The sequence below is a fragment of the Somniosus microcephalus genome, chromosome 23 (genome assembly GCF_052327205.1).
Source record: "Somniosus microcephalus isolate GS21.2 chromosome 23, FLI_Smic_1.0, whole genome shotgun sequence".
In the NCBI taxonomy this organism is placed as follows: domain Eukaryota; kingdom Metazoa; phylum Chordata; class Chondrichthyes; order Squaliformes; family Somniosidae; genus Somniosus; species Somniosus microcephalus.
In genome coordinates, this window is record NC_141009.1 from 57769978 (window position 1) to 57785455 (window position 15478).

The 15478-nt window shown below is 50.7% G+C and overlaps 1 protein-coding gene across 1 annotated transcript; it reads right to left on the bottom strand.

Annotated features, from left to right (window-relative positions):
* Window positions 1-2147: 2147 nt before the first annotated feature.
* LOC147101880 (ganglioside GM2 activator-like) lies at window positions 2148-15180 on the bottom strand. The gene is made up of 5 exons (XM_085965896.1): window positions 15047-15180; window positions 14807-14941; window positions 9583-9744; window positions 7351-7533; window positions 2148-4678 (listed from the first exon to the last, which is right to left on the bottom strand). Exons 2-5 carry the CDS (start codon window positions 14915-14917, stop codon window positions 4523-4525), a joined length of 612 nt encoding a protein of 203 aa, XP_085822022.1. The 5' UTR covers window positions 14918-14941; window positions 15047-15180; the 3' UTR covers window positions 2148-4522.
* Window positions 15181-15478: the final 298 nt, after the last annotated feature.

Genomic DNA, 15478 nt, shown 5'->3' on the forward strand with positions numbered 1-15478 from the left:
ACGCAGTGGCCAAGATGGATGCAAAAATTGGAGGCAGAGTGGGAATCGTAAAGAGAGTATGGTCTTTCTTGTCACTGTTGGTTACTTCAGTGTTCCACAAAGCCTCTTGCTGGGATATTGGCAGATTGCAGGAGAAACCCATCTCTTTTCAAGGATTCAATACAACAATATATCAACTTGTATTCATATAGCGCTTTTAAAGTGGTAAAATGTCCCAAGGCGCTTCACAGGAGTAACTATCAAGCAGAATTTAACACCGAGCCACATAAGGAGATATCAGGACAGGTGACCAAAAGCTTGGTCAAAGAGGTAGGTTTTAAGGAGCGCCTTAAAGGAGGAGAGAGAGGCAGAGAGGTTTAGGGAGGGAATTCCAGAGCTTAGGGCTTAGGCTGCCGAAGGCACGGCCGCCACTGAAGGAGTGATGAAAATCAGGGCTGTGCAAGAGGCCGGAATTGAAGGAGCGCAGAGATCTCGGAGGGTTGGAGGCAGTTACAGAGATAGGGAGGGGCGAGTCCATGGAGTGATTTGAAAACAAGTCTGAAACTGAAGAAGTTTCATAGACCGCACTCGGTAGGTGGACTTTCAGTGAGCTGCAAGATTATGACTGGAGCAAAACGAGAGCTGGATTGATGTTTAGCGCAGGAACAGAAGAACAGGTGCACCTCGGTGTACTGAATCAGTTCAAATATCTACGCACTGCCACACTGAAGGTTGGCAAACTGCTGCTGCTGCAGTGGACACTACCCCACAGTGTACTTTGCCTGTCTCCAGTCGACCAAGGGTTTTTAAACTGGATCCCCGGACCCCCTGCGGTCCATGAGGGGGATCAGATTTACACACTTCTATCCTGAGATTTCCAAAGTCTTGCATATTTGTTGACTTGCTGACAGGTTAGGGGCAATTTTAAATCCCCCTAACCTGCAGAAACTGGGCCAGTGGCGCGGGGTGTTATTTAAATGTAGAGTCAAGTGAATTACCTGACTGGGGATTTTAACGCCACTGTTCTGATAGATCACTGATGAGCTAAGTGAATGGTGGAACAGGCTTGAGGGGCTGTTCCTGTGAGGATCCCACCTAATTGTATGCAAATCATTAATGGGACTCCGATGGTCTTTAAAGCTCAGTCTGAGTGGGTGCCCACTGTGCCCCCCCTCCCCCCACATAGTGAAAGCTGCCCTGGAAAGGTAAGTGTTAAACTGTCCTCTGTGGAACCAGGAGGGGCAAGAGTGCTTCTTGGGGCCCAACAAGGAAACTCTGGAGCTCTGCTGCCCCAGGTTCCTTCCTTACAGTCCCGCCCACAAACCCTGTCCCTGCCTCTTATCCAGCTGGTGTATGGGCCCCAAGGCCACGCTGTTTTAACCACCTGACCAGCTGCCTCTTTCCGCCCCTTTCGGACTGAAAATCCATAAAGAGGCTGAAAGAGAAAGGTGGGATTTAGCTTTTCAGGTCATCCTCGGTCAATTTATGGATCAGACTCCCTCGGGAGATGGTGGAAGCCGTTAGTGTCGGTTCATTCAAATGCAAATTAGATAGATTTCTGTCAGAAAAGAATATTTGGTGATACAGTATTTGAGACATGACGTGGTCTGTGTAGCATAGCTGGGAGGAGCAGGTGAATTTGGACCAATGGATCCCAAAGCTCTCCACCACTGGGGTTTTCCTCGTGTCATGTCTGGGTCTGTTGTAGACTAATTGATAGAGATTGATTGCTGTGATTAGTCAACAACACTATTATCATTGTATCATGTGACTGCCAGGATGGTAGAAAGCGAACTAGATAGACCGTGGTCTTTTGTCATCTACTAATTCCTGTGTTCCTTGCCTTGCGGCACAGCACCCTCCGATCCTTCTCTTTGGGCATCCTGCCAGAAACCCTTGAGGAAATGAGTTGGGAGGGCAGGGTACAGATAAACAGGCCAGGACACTGGGGAGAAACTCCCCTTCCCTTTGAATAGTGCCATGGTATTTATTAAATCCACCTGAGAGGGCAGACGGGACCTCGGTTTAACGTCTCATCCGAAAGATGGCACCTCCGCCAGTGCAGCACTCCCTCGGCGCTGCACTGTGATGTCAGCCTGGATTTTGTGCTCGGACACAGATGGGATGATGGGACTTGTCACATTAAAGAAAATGATCCAGAGAAAGTGTCACAAAGGCAGACAGAACTTTTATTTTATGAATGCAAGGCATGTTAATTTCATTCATTTAAAACAAATTCAACACAAAATTTTACAAACAGAAGCATTATTGAAAGTCCAGATTCTGGCACCTGCTTGGAAACAAAGTATTTAGCAAGTATTTTTTTTTTTCCATTTCTTTGCAAACAGAATGCGACGAGGTAAATCTTGACATACATCATTGTGTACTGGAGTGTCATGTGATTGTAGTGAAATTGATGCATGGGTCTCTCCCCATTCCACCCCCCCCCCCCGCCCCCAAAACATAATTTTGCAGACACTCTTTCATGATGCCCCTTTACAAAGCAGGATTGCAAATCTCCTGAAATGTTGCTAATGTTCTATGAAAGACAGATCATAGAAAAAATGTGTACGAATCAGCCTCGATCACAGGAATAACATGACACATGCAGCCGTATTTAACCATTTGAACATACATCCTATCTTTAATACACCAACTAATAACCTGTATTGCTGCAATCTGTCTGATTCTGACTGTCCTATGGCATCAGTTGAAGTGCTGGTTAGTTTGAAGTAATCGTAGCCTTGCTGTCAACCAGCTGAGTAATTACATCTAATTATAAGGCTTTTGATACAGTAAATAAGGAGAAACTATTTCCGTTGGCAGGAGGGTCAGTAACCAGAGGCCACCGATTTAAGATAATTGGCAAAAGAACCAGAGGGGAGATGAGAATTATTTTTAAACGCGTGTTGTGATCTGGAATGTACTGTCCGAAAGGGCGGTGGAAGCACATTCAGTAACTTTCAAATGGGAATTGGATAAATACTTGAAGGGAAACAAATTACAGAGCTCTGGGGAAAGAGCAGGGGGGGTGGGATTAATTGGATAACTCCACCAAAGAGCTGGCACAGGCACGATGGGCCAAATGGCCTCCTTCTGTGCTGTATGATGCTATATGGGGTTGCAGTTTATTGATCGGGTAAGGATGACGCTCTGTGACTGTATAGAGGTGTTTAAACCGTGGCTCGCAGACTTTGGGCACCCCATGAGCCCCATCTATCCGATACAGCTGGGGTGGGGGGGGCTGTTCTTCAAGTTTTGCCCGAAGCGGGTGCACAGTTGGCAGGGTGCCCTCTACCTGCCTGGTGGCCCAGCGTGAGGCGGTCGGATTCTGACGTCGTCAACATGCTGCAGCTCGCCGGGCTGTGGGTGGGCAGGCGGGGGAAATCCATCGGCCCCTGTGCTGGGCTGGGGGTGGGCAGGCGGGAGAATCCATCGGCGCCTGTGCTGAGCCGGGCTGTGGGTGGGCAGGCGGGGGAAATCCATCGGCCCCTGTGCTGAGCCGGGCTGTGGGTGGGCAGGCGGGAGAATCCATCGGCCCCTGTGCTGGGCCGGGCTGTGGGTGGGCAGGTGGGAGAATCCATCGGCCCCTGTGCTGAGCCGGGCTGTGGGTGGGCAGGCGGGGGAAATCCATCGGCCCCTGTGCTGAGCCGGGCTGTGGGTGGGCAGGCGGGGGAAATCCATCGGCCCCTGTGCTGAGCCGGGCTGTGGGTGGGCAGGTGGGGGAAATCCATCGGCCCCTGTGCTGAGCCGGGCTGTGGGTGGGCAGGCGGGAGAATCCATCGGCCCCTGTGCTGAGCCGGGCTGTGGGTGGGCAGGCGGGAGAATCCATCGGCCCCTGTGCTGAGCCGGGCTGTGGGTGGGCAGGCGGGGGAAATCCATCGGCCCCTGTGCTGAGCCGGGCTGTGGGTGGGCAGGCGGGGGAAATCCATCGGCGCCTGTGCTGAGCCGGGCTGTGGGTGGGCAGGCGGGAGAATCCATCGGCCCCTGTGCTGGGCCGGGCTGTGGGTGGGCAGGTGGGAGAATCCATCGGCCCCTGTGCTGAGCTGGCCGGATGGCAGGTCAGGTCTGGGGAGTGAGGGGTGGTGGGGGGTCTCAAGCCGGCTGGCAGCGAGACTGAGTGTTTTTTGAGTGGGGGACCAGGAGGGGCACTCCTGCTTTTCCTGGGTCCACAACAAAAAAAAATGTAGAAGTTTCCTGGGCCATTTTTCCAGCGGTCCCAGTTCTCTGCTGAATGAAACACTGCCTGGTGATGAGGCCTTTCAGAGCTGACATGCAAAGGCAAATACTATCGTTCTTCTTCATGGGGGCGGAAGTGTCAGACTGCTGGAGACATGCCCGATTCAACTTAGAACTGAAACAATGCTTTCACTGCTGCAGGACAGCTGTTACTATTAGAGAGAAGCAAAATAACACTAGACAGCCAGCACTGAGGTTGGCATAACTTAGGTGGGCGGAGGTTAAAAACAATGTTGACGATTTCCCGTTCTGCGCCTCCGAGAAGCTACAGTTTCTGGAATGGAAGGGTACTGATTGGATCTGATCATTCCGGCTTCAGAGAGAAAGAGACTTGGAGACAAGCCAGCTCCTGCTCGTTGCTGGTCAGGACTCCCATCACCTTGTAGTTGCCGGTGGTCATCCAATATGGGAGGTAGAGAGTAGGGATGTAGAAGTTAGTTTGTGGCAGAGTGTACTCGCCCTAGATACCAAGAAAGAGAGCAGTGTTACGAGACAGGCATTTAAGCAGGAAATGTTCAATCATGTAATTGAAGCTTCAAGCTTCTACTTGCAGTGATTTAATGACAGTCTTTCTCATACTGGCTTCCTCATTAAATTGGCATTTTTTTCCCTTCCTCTTTCTGCCAACTTCCTCCCCTCCCCACCTAAAAGCATCGACTCCTTTCACATGAAATTCTTTTATCTGCTATCTTAACAAAGGTGTTAATCAGTTAACAGGATGATGGTTTTGTTAAATAGCACTGAATGACAATATCTCACAAGGGATCTCTCTCACTCTCTGTGTACCTTTTCAGTCTGAAGGTTGCTGGCTTTACTTTCTGGTCCCTCGATAGGTGGACTATCCCATGTTACACCTGCCCATCCCATCACAACATCTAGTCATGTTTGTTCTTGATCTGTTTCCATCAACTTTTCCGACAGCCACAACCCCAACAACATACCCTACGACTCCCCGATAATGTGCCTGTATTGTCACCTTTCTCATCATGATTAGCCCGATCCCGAGTGATACAATGTGGAGATTTTTTTAACACAGCTTACACCATCCAGTTGTCTATGTGCAAACAAAGAGTAGCTCCCTATCACTACATTTCAGCCCATTGCCTGCATCCTCCCGGAGAGATAATCTCCGAGAGAGAATTTTGTTATTTTATTCCACCCTCCACACCACTTTTAGACCTACAGAAAAGTGGGTGTTCCAGTCAAAGGGTCAACACCGTACTCGTGGGTGCAGGTCTGTCTTGTTGCATTTGCGACAAAGTTTTTGTCAAATTTTCAGGTTTTATATGAAAATGAAGCTGGAAAGAGCCCGTGGGTATCAGGACAGTGCCAGGGCCTAGAAAGGGGAAACGTGAGCCAAGCCATCAGACAGAATCCTGGCCGCTGTTACACTGAGTTAATGGAATGGAAAATGGATTTTTAATGAGGATAATATGCAAGGTAGAGCCGAATCTTACCCTGTGGAACTAATCCAGGCTGGGCCTCATTCACTGGGGTGGATATTCAGTAGTTCTAGAGTTCTGGTGAGACCCAACTGTACCTGTCTCTGGTCGAGCAACACTCCCAGGGGGTCAGAATTCTGGTGAAGCTGACTCAATCATGGCATACAAGAGAGAATTAGCTGAACACACACAGAAAACACATGAAAGGGGGGAAGAGCAGGAAATGAGATTACAGGAGATATAGAGCCAGCAGAGGCACAATGGGCAGCGTGAGGTCTGTGATTCTGTAATTGCTCTGGTTGCCGTTTGTGGTGGTGTTCCAAGTGCTTTTGTGAAGATTTCCTCTCTTAGTGAAACATCAAATATGTATTAAAAGAGTGAACAGATTTAGGACATTGCTGCACACAGTGACCAGAGCAATTCTTAACCTGCTCATTATCGAGGGCCTCCACCATCGGGACTCATGTTTCTTCAGGAAACATTCGGAGATCGATTTTTCAACTTGTCGCCCGAGCTTAAAACCGTCTGTTACAGAAAGGGCCCGATTTTTCATTTCTAATCGATTTCAACGGAAATGAAAACCGGTCAGTTTCTACAACGAGTGGCTGATCCGCAACGGCAGCTTCATGCCTGGCCGGCGAATTAAAAATCTAGCCATCCGTTAATGCCCATCAACGCAGCTTCGTTTGACGAGCTTTGGGGCTCGGGGAGTAATTCTACAGAATTTACCCTCGGGATTAAGCAGGTGAGACACCGGTCATCCTAAGGTAGATCATACACGGTGCATGGAAGCAGACGGGCTGAATGGCCTGTTCTTGACGTGTGAGCTAGGTGGCTACGTGTAAACTTGGGGAATGAGCTGGACCTGGTTCTTCATGTGTCCCTCACTGCTTACACCAGTTCGGCTCCAGAGATGGTTCATGGCCACTAACCTCAGCACTGAGCTCCTAATCTCAGCTCAGCTGTTGCGAGGAGCTGCAGGCTTGGTCTCTCCCTCATGGCGAGGGGAGGCCAATGGGAGAGAGAGTCACTGCAGGCCGGTCTTGTTCTGCTGTTAGTCGTCACTTTCAGAGCAGCACCGTGGAGGCCTGGGATAGACAGGCCACTGGGGCTGGTGCAGAGAGATCCTCCCCTGAAAAAGGAGACGGTGTGAAAATACCTTGAAAAAGAGGGAGTTTTACCTACAAAATAAAAAGTGTCAGCTTCTGTACAGTACACACTGGGCAAAAGTGAAAGATGTGCTCCCATCTGGTACTGTACGGCTCGTGTGTGCGTGTGCCAGCTCCTGGCCATGTACAGTACACTTGGTAAAAGGCAAACATTCACTCCCATCCAATTGTGTAGAGCTTGCATATCTGAGTGCCAGCTCCTCTACATGTACAGCACCCAGAGTAAAAGGGAGCAATCCACTCCCATCCAATACTATACAGCTTATGTGTGCCTCAGCTCCTGGACGTGTACACAGCACACTTGGGTAAAATCCATTCCCACCTGACACTGCACAGCTCGTGTTTGAGGGCAGGAGACAGGTGATGGTGAAATCGGGGATTCATTTTTCGAATCCCTCAGGTAATGTAGCAACAGCAGCCATATAAATGATCGCAGTTCCCGTACACGTACGGCTGATCCCAGGACTTAGATTATGGCGTGCGCTGTTACTTTGCGTGTGGTAGGCTGAAGACCGCCTTACCGCTTTGAAAGGACAGTGACAAGGGAGTCCGTACGTAAACAACGGTTCCGGGCAGTTTTGTCCAGGTGGGATCACCTCGTCCAGCAGCTGACAGACATCGTCGTAAACGCAACTTCCGATTTCATCAACACACGGAATTCTCAACCAAATTCCAGCAACTTCCTTATCCAGCGTTATATTAACCTGTCAAGCAACAACAACTTGCATTTATATAGCGTCTAACATAGTAAAATGTCCTAAGGGGCTTCACAGGAGCGTTATCAGATAAAATTTGACACCGAGCCACATGAGGTATTAGGTCAGGGTCAAATAAGTAGGTTTTAAGGAGTGTCTTAAAAGGAGGAGAGCGGGGCGGAGAGGTTTAGGGAGGAAATTCTACTGCTTAGGGCCTCAGCCGCTGAAGGCCCACCACCAGTGGTGGAACGATGAAAATCAGGGATGCACAAGAGGCCAGAATTGGAGGAGCGCAGATATCTTGGAGGGTTGTGGGGCTGAAGGCGGTTACAGAGATAGGGAGGGGCGAGGCCATGGAGGGATTTGAAAAAAAGGATGAGAATTTTTAAAATCGAGTCGTTGCTTGACCAGGAGCCAATGTAAGTCAGCAAGCACAGGGGTGATGGGTGAACGGGACTTGGTGCGAGTTAGGATACGGGCAGCCGAGTTTTGGATGAGCTCAAGTTTACGGAGGGTGGAAGGTGGGAGGCTGGACAAGAGAGTGTTGGAATAGTCGAGTCTGGAGGTACCAAAGGCCCGGATGAGGGTTTCAGCAGCAGATGACCTGAGGCAGGGGCGGAGACAGAACAAGGATGCAGAACTGATGAAGAAGCAGAATTCCGTCACCGGGTCTTTACTAGAGCGAGTCTCTAACCACCTCCCCTTAACATTCAATGGCATCACCATCGGCAAGTCCCCCACCATCAACATCCTGGCGGTCACCATTGACCAGAAACTCAACTAGATCAGACCATATAAATGCCGTGGCTACAAGAGCAGGCCAGAGGCTGGGTATTCTGCAGCGAGTGGCTCACCTAACACCCCAATGACCTACAAGGCACAAGTCAGGAGTGTGATGGAATACTCGCCACTTGCTTGGATTGGTGCAGCTCCAACCCTCAAGAAGCTCGACACCATCCAGGGCAAAGCAGTCTGCTTGGTCAGCAGCCCATCCACGCCCTCCAATAGTGGCGCTCCGTGGCTGCAGTGTGTCCTATCTACAGGAAGCAAAGCAGCAACTCACCAAGGCTTCTTTGGCAGCTCCTCCCAAACCCACAAGCTCCACCACCTAGAAGGACAAGGGCAACAGGTGCATGGGAACACCACAACCTGCAAGTTCCCCTCCAAGTCACACACCATCCTGACCTGGACATATATCACCACCGGGTGTAGGAGTGATTCTACTGGGTGTAGGGTGTAGGAGTGATTCTACTGGGTGTAGGAGCGATTCTACTGGGTGTAGGGTGTAGGAGCGATTCTACTGGGTGTAGGGTGTAGGAGTGATTCTACTGGGTGTAGGGTGTAGGAGCGATTCTACTGGGTGTAGGGTGTAGGAGTGATTCTGCTGGGTGTAGGGTGTAGGAGTGATTCTACTGGGTGTAGGGTGTAGGAGTGATTCTACTGGGTGTAGGGTGTAGGAGCGATTCTACTGGGTGTAGGGTGTAGGAGTGATTCTACTGGGTGTAGGGTGTAGGAGTGATTCTACTGGGTGTAGGAGTGATTCTACTGGGTGTAGGGTGTAGGAGCGATTCTACTGGGTGTAGGGTGTAGGAGTGATTCTACTGGGTGTAGGGTGTAGGAGTGATTCTACTGGGTGTAGGGTGTAGGAGTGATTCTGCTGGGTGTAGGGTGTAGGAGTGATTCTACTGGGTGTAGGGTGTAGGAGTGATTCTACAGGGTGTAGGAGCGATTCTACTGGGTGCAGGGTGTAGGAGTGATTCTACTGGGTGTAGGGTGTAGGAGTGATTCTACTGGGTGTAGGGTGTACGAGTGATTCTACTGGGTGCAGGGTGTAGGAGTGATTCTACTGGGTGTAGGGTGTAGGAGTGATTCTACTGGGTGTAGGAGTGATTCTACTGGGTGTAGGGTGTAGGAGTGATTCTACTGGGTGTAGGGTGTACGAGTGATTCTACTGGGTGCAGGGTGTAGGAGTGATTCTACTGGGTGTAGGAGTGATTCTACTGGGTGTAGGGTGTAGGAGTGATTCTACTGGGTGCAGGGTGTACGAGTGATTCTTACCGTTAAAGGTGCTGCAAGGGTAACTGCGGAGGAACCTGCAGCGTTGGCTTGTAGATCACCAGGAATACTGATTGGATCGGGTTGGATTGAAAGAGCCTTGAGGACTGCCGGTTCCTTCTCACTCCCACAATTAGCCCAGGAGAAGGTGGCATGATACGCAATCTGAAAAACAGGAAAGAGTGTGATGTGTGCGAGAGGTGGACAGGTATCTGCCGCCCTTGAACACGCTCACCGCACAGAGTGTCAATGGGCAGGTTGAGTCATTCTCTGATCTGAACCACTATTTACATTCGATCAACACCTCGGTGCACCTTGATACCGGAGCACACAGCAGGCCAGAGCGTTTTTCACATGGAAACAAAGAACTTGCATTTCTATAGCGCCTTTCACAACTTCAGGATGTCCCAAAGTGCTTTACAGCTAATTAATTACTTTTAGAACTGTTGTAATGTAGGGAAACATGGCAGCCAATAGGCACACAGCAAGCTCCAACAAACAGCAATCTGATTAAAAACAGATTATCTGGTCATTGTGATGTTGGTTGAGGGATTAATATTGGCCAGGACACCAGCTCTTCCCGTATAATACCATGGATCTTTTACATCCATCCGAGAGGGCAGATGGGGCCTCGGTTTAACGTCGCATTTGAAAAACGGCACCTCCGACAGTGCAGCTCTCCCTCAGTACTGCCCCTACAACAGTGCAGCTCTCCCTCAGTACTGCCCCTACAACAGTGCAGCTCTCCCTCAGTACTGCCCCTACAACAGTGCAGCTCTCCCTCAGTACTGCCCCTACAACAGTGCAGCTCTCCCTCAGTACTGCCTCTACAACAGTGCAGCTCCCCTCAGTACTGCCCCTACAACAGTGCAGCACTCCCTCAGTACTGATCCTACAACAGTGCAGCACTCCCTCAGTACTGCCCCTCCAACAGTGCAACACTCCCTCAGTACTGTCCCTCCAACAGTGCAGCACTCCCTCAGTACTGCCCCTCCAACAGTGCAGCACTCCCTCAGTACTGCCCCTACGACAGTGCAGCACTCCCTCAGTACTGATCCTCCGACAGTGCAGCACTCCCTCAGTATTGCTCCTACGACAGTGCAGCACTCCCTCAGTACTGATCCTCCGACAGTGCAGCACTCCCTCAGTACTGCCCCTACGACAGTGCAGCACTCCCTCAGTACTGATCCTCCGACAGTGCAGCACTCCCTCAGTACTGCCCCTACGACAGTGCAGCACTCCCTCAGTACTGCCCCTACGACAGTGCAGCACTCCCTCAGTACTGATCCTCTGACAGTGCAGCACTCCCTCAGTACTGCCCCTCCAACAGTGCAGCACTCCCTCAGTACTGCCCCTACAACAGTGCAGCACTCCCTCAGTACTGCCCCTACAACAGTGCAGCCCTCCCTCAGTACTGCCCCTACAACAGTGCAGCACTCCCTCAGTATTACTCCTCCAACAGTACAGTACTCCCTCAGTACTGATTCTCCGACAGTGCAGCACTCCCTCAGTACTGCCCCTCCGACAGTGCAGCCCTCCCTCAGTACTGCCCCTCCGACAGTGCAGCACTCCCTCAGTATTGCTCCTCCAACAGTGCAGCACTCCCTCAGTACTGCCCCTCCGACAGTGCAGCACTCCCTCAGTACTGCCCCTCACGCTTGGATCAAGCTGGCTGCTCCTAGGCTGGCAGTTCCATAGGGAGCTCCTCATTGCTTCATCTCTCTCCATGGGAAGCTGCTGCCATCCTTTGCCCTTTCCCAAATCTCCTCACTTCCACTGTTCAAGTTCCCCAGACTCTCTTAGTTGGCGCATTTTAACCCTAACTACAAGTTAACTGCTATTTTAAACCGCCATTACCCATCCCCCAACCCCCTATGCCTGCTCTCTGCTTCACTCACTGAGCTGCTGGATCTCTCCTCAAATTTGGCTTCCGAATTCTTGGACTGCTCTGGACATCAAGACTACGCTTCTGAACTGGACTACACCGTAAGACTCATCTGCTGTGTCTCTGATTTGCTGTTCCGCTGCTAAAATTTAAAGTAATTGGTCGGTTCCCGTCCTTCCCCCATCGCTGCTGTTCTCTGCTGAGCCTGTGATTGGCTGACTCCTCCTGATTTTCCAGCTTTGCTGGTTTCTGGCTAGTGGTTTACATTTCTCCGCCGCTTCTGATCTACGGTGACTTTCAACTTCGCCGTCATCTTTCTCCCCCCGCAACCAATTCTGCACATCTCCTGGATCCTCATTCCCACGGCAAATACCTCCATCCTCCAATTCTCTACCCTTCAAATAGCTTCTGGATTTCACTCGCCCGCTATATCTGTCTCTGAACTTGGACAACAGTTTGTCGCTGCTCCATGCTGACTCCGCCCTACCTACATCAACTTTATCCCTCCACGGGACCTCTGATCACCCTCCTATTGTCTCCTATCTGTTACTACAAGGAAATATGTATCCTAACAATTGCTACATAACCAGGCTTATGTAACTTGAGTTTTCCCTATGTCCATTCGCGCACACATTTTGGCTGCCGCTCCAGATCTGAGTCGATCACTTCTATTTCTACTTTTTTTTGTCCTTTTTCTTTTCTCTCTATCCCTCCCTGACCGCTCTCTCTTGTCGTCATGCCTCCTTACATTTCTCCTCTCTCGGATACACTGCCCTCCCAAATCCCTACCCCAATGTTTCATTACTCTTCGACCTTCCTACTCTCCTGCCGCCGTCCCAGGCTTCACTCCCTCTTAGATAAGCCCACAGCTTCCCTCTGTGCCTCTCGTGACATCCTCCGTAGGATCCACTGTGGCACTCGTCGCTGCCTCCTCACAAGCAGCAACCCCATCCTACTCTCTCGCCAATCTTCCCGCCCAGCGCGTCCGCTGGGGGCTAATTTTGACAATCTCCTCCCCGTCCAACTCGTCCCTCCCAGCGCTGACCCTGTGAACTCTTGGCAGTCGATCAGCTATCAGTGCCCCCTCTCCGCATCTCCCTCCAGAATGTCCGTTCACTTGTGAACAAGGCACTTGCCATCGATGAGCTTATCATACATGATTGCATCGACGTCACGGCCTCGACGGAAACCTGGCTGAGGGGTGATGACACTTACCCCTAAATGAAGCCTCCCCGCCTGGTTATACCTTCCACCACTTGCCCCACCCTGGCCGTGGTGGTGGTGGTGTGGCTCTCATCACCAAATCACACCTTGGTTTGTCCCCCTACTCCTCAGGCACTTTCTCCTCCTTTGAGCTTCTCACCTTATTCCACCCCTCTCACCTCTCATTTAAAATTCTCGCACTCTACCGCCCACCCAAGGACTATAAAAATGTTATCACCGAGATATCTTCACTGTTCTCCTCCCTCAGCCTCTGCACCGAGCGACTTCTCATCCTCGGTGATTTCAACCTCCATCTCAATTCATCATGCTCTCTCTCCTCTGAGTTTACTACCTTCCTATCCTCCTTTAATCTCTCCCTCCATGTAAACTCCCCAACCCATATTCACGGCCACCCCCTCGACCTTGCCATCTCTTGTGGCCTCGCTACTCCCATCGTGTCAATCGCATTAGTCAGGCCGTCTCTGACCACTTCCTCGTATCGCTCTCCACCCACATCCCCATTGCCCCACCCCCCACCAACTCTACTTCCTTCTGTGTCCGCCCCTGGGAAAAAAAACTCTCCCAACTCACTTACAACTGCATTTATGAAATCCCAACTGTCCAGCCTCTGGCCCTCCATTCACCATGATACTTCTGCAGCTACTGATCTGCTCAACCACACCCTCACCACCACCTTTGATGCGCTAGCCCTTATTAAAACCAGTACTCTCTCTCACCCTGGTACGGCCCTCATCTTCGCTCCCTTAAGTCCAAGGGACGCAGACTTGAACGGATATGGCGGACAACTGGTTTAGCCATTCACCGCCAGATCTGGCTGGACCACGTAACACATTATCGGGTCCTGCTCTCGTCTGCCAAAACTGCTCACTATTCCAGGATCATTCTGGAATGCAAAGATAACCCCATGCTGCTTTTCTCTACTGCAAACCGTCTTCTTAGACCCCTCTCCCCTGTCTCCTCTATCCTCGTCTCCAACAACAAGTGCGAGGAGCTCATGGACTTCTTTGTCTCTAAGATTGAGATCATCCGATCAGCTGCCTCTGCCACTTCCCTTCCTCCCCATGCCCACCGGGCCAAAATTCCTCTAAGGTCCCCCCCGCCCTAGCCCTGAACTCACATCTTTCCTCAGTTTCTCTCCGATCTCCCCTCATGCTCTCTCTGCGCTGATCTTGTCCAGGAGGCCGACTTCCTGCTCCCTTGACCCTATTCCCACTAAACTGCTGACCACCCTTTTCTGGCTCCCATGATAGCTGACGGTTCTCTCTCCTCAGGTACTGTCCCCCTCTCCTTCGAACCTGCCGTCATCACCCCTCTCCTCAAAAAAAAATCCTTACCCCTCCGTTCTTGCAAACTACCGCCCCATCTCCAACCTCCCTTTGCTCTCCAAAGTCCTTGAACGTGTTGTCGCCTCCCAAATCCGTACCCATCTTTCCCGGAACTCCGTGTTCGAATCCCTCCAATCAGGTTTCCGTCCTTGACACAATACCGTAACGGCTCTCATCAAAGTCACAAATGACATCCTTTGTGACTGTGACAAAGGTAAACTATCCCTCCTCGTCCTTCTCAACCTGTCTGCAGGTTGACCACTCCATTCTCCTCCAACGCCTCTCCACCGTCGTCCAGCTGTGTGGGACTGCACGCGCCTGTTCCATTCTTATCTATCTAATCGTAGCCAGAGAATCACCTGCAATGGCTTCTCTTCCAACTCCCGCATCGTTACCTCTGGTGTCCCCCAAGGATCTATCCTTGGCCCCCTCCTATTTCGCATCTACATGCTGCCCCTCGGCAACATCATCCAAAACACATTTTATTCACACAACCATTGGCGGCCGTGCCTTCAGCTGCCTGAGCCCTAAGCTCTGGAATTCCCCTCCTAAATCTCTCTGCCTCTGTACCTCTCTTTCCTCCTTTAAGATGCTCCTTAAAACCTACCTCTGTGACCGTCGCCTGCCCTAATTTCTCCTTATCTGGCTCGGAGTCAAATTTTGTTTGATAACGCTCCTGTGAAGCACCTTGGGACGTTTTACGACGTTAAAGGCGCTATATAAATACAGGTTCTTGTCCTGAAACAGCAAACCATGCTGACTGCCTTGACTGCAGAGAAATAAAAGGACCTACCAGCTGCGGGTTCTTGGCGTTTGGCGTCTGAATGTGGAATGTCTTCCCCTTACCCACTCGAGACGTGGAACCACATCCCAAACAAACGAGGAATGCAAAAATTACCTTCATCGCACTGATCCCTGTGTTAAAGATCTGTGGGGGGGAAATGCAGACAGTGAAGGAGCAAATCTAGCACTAAAATAAAAATGACCTGGTTACATCAATATCTCTGTAAGCGTAGCAAATCCTAAGAAATACCTGCAGACAGCGTTCTGATTGAGGGACTGAGCGGGTCTTTGCAAACGCCACCACTGAAAGCAGAGTAATGCACACAGACTTGCCCAGCAAGTCAGGAAGCAGCTGCAAATAACCACAAACAAGGACTGCAGGGAGCGATGCAGGATGCACTACTTCTGTATAAAGTACTCATGGAAATACACTCCTTCGCCCTCTGTGGGTGGGATGATCATTCCTCTAAAGTGCACAAAACCCTGGTTCGACCTCAGCTGGAGTATTGTGTCCTGTTCTGGGCACCACACTTCAAGAAGTATGTCGAGGTCTTGCAGAGGAGATGTACTGCACTGGTACCAAATTGTGAGGGGCATAGATAGGATGGATGCTGAGGAGCTTTTCCCCTTAGTAGAGGGGTCAATAACTAGGGGGCATAGATTCAAGGTAAAGGGAGGGAGG

What these genes read in the sequence shown, in the direction of transcription:
- LOC147101880 (XM_085965896.1), bottom strand. Translation starts at nt 14,917, where the DNA reads ATGAAGGTAATTTTTGCATTCCTCGTTTGTTTGGGATGTGGTTCCACG. An exon ending in CCCTTGCAGCACCTTTAACG is followed by an intron (nt 7,534 to 9,582) that starts GTAAGAATCACT and finishes GTTGCTTGACAG; the next exon opens with GTTAATATAACGCTGGATAA. An exon ending in GTCACTGTCCTTTCAAAGCG is followed by an intron (nt 4,679 to 7,350) that starts GTAAGGCGGTCT and finishes CTTGGTATCTAG; the next exon opens with GGCGAGTACACTCTGCCACA.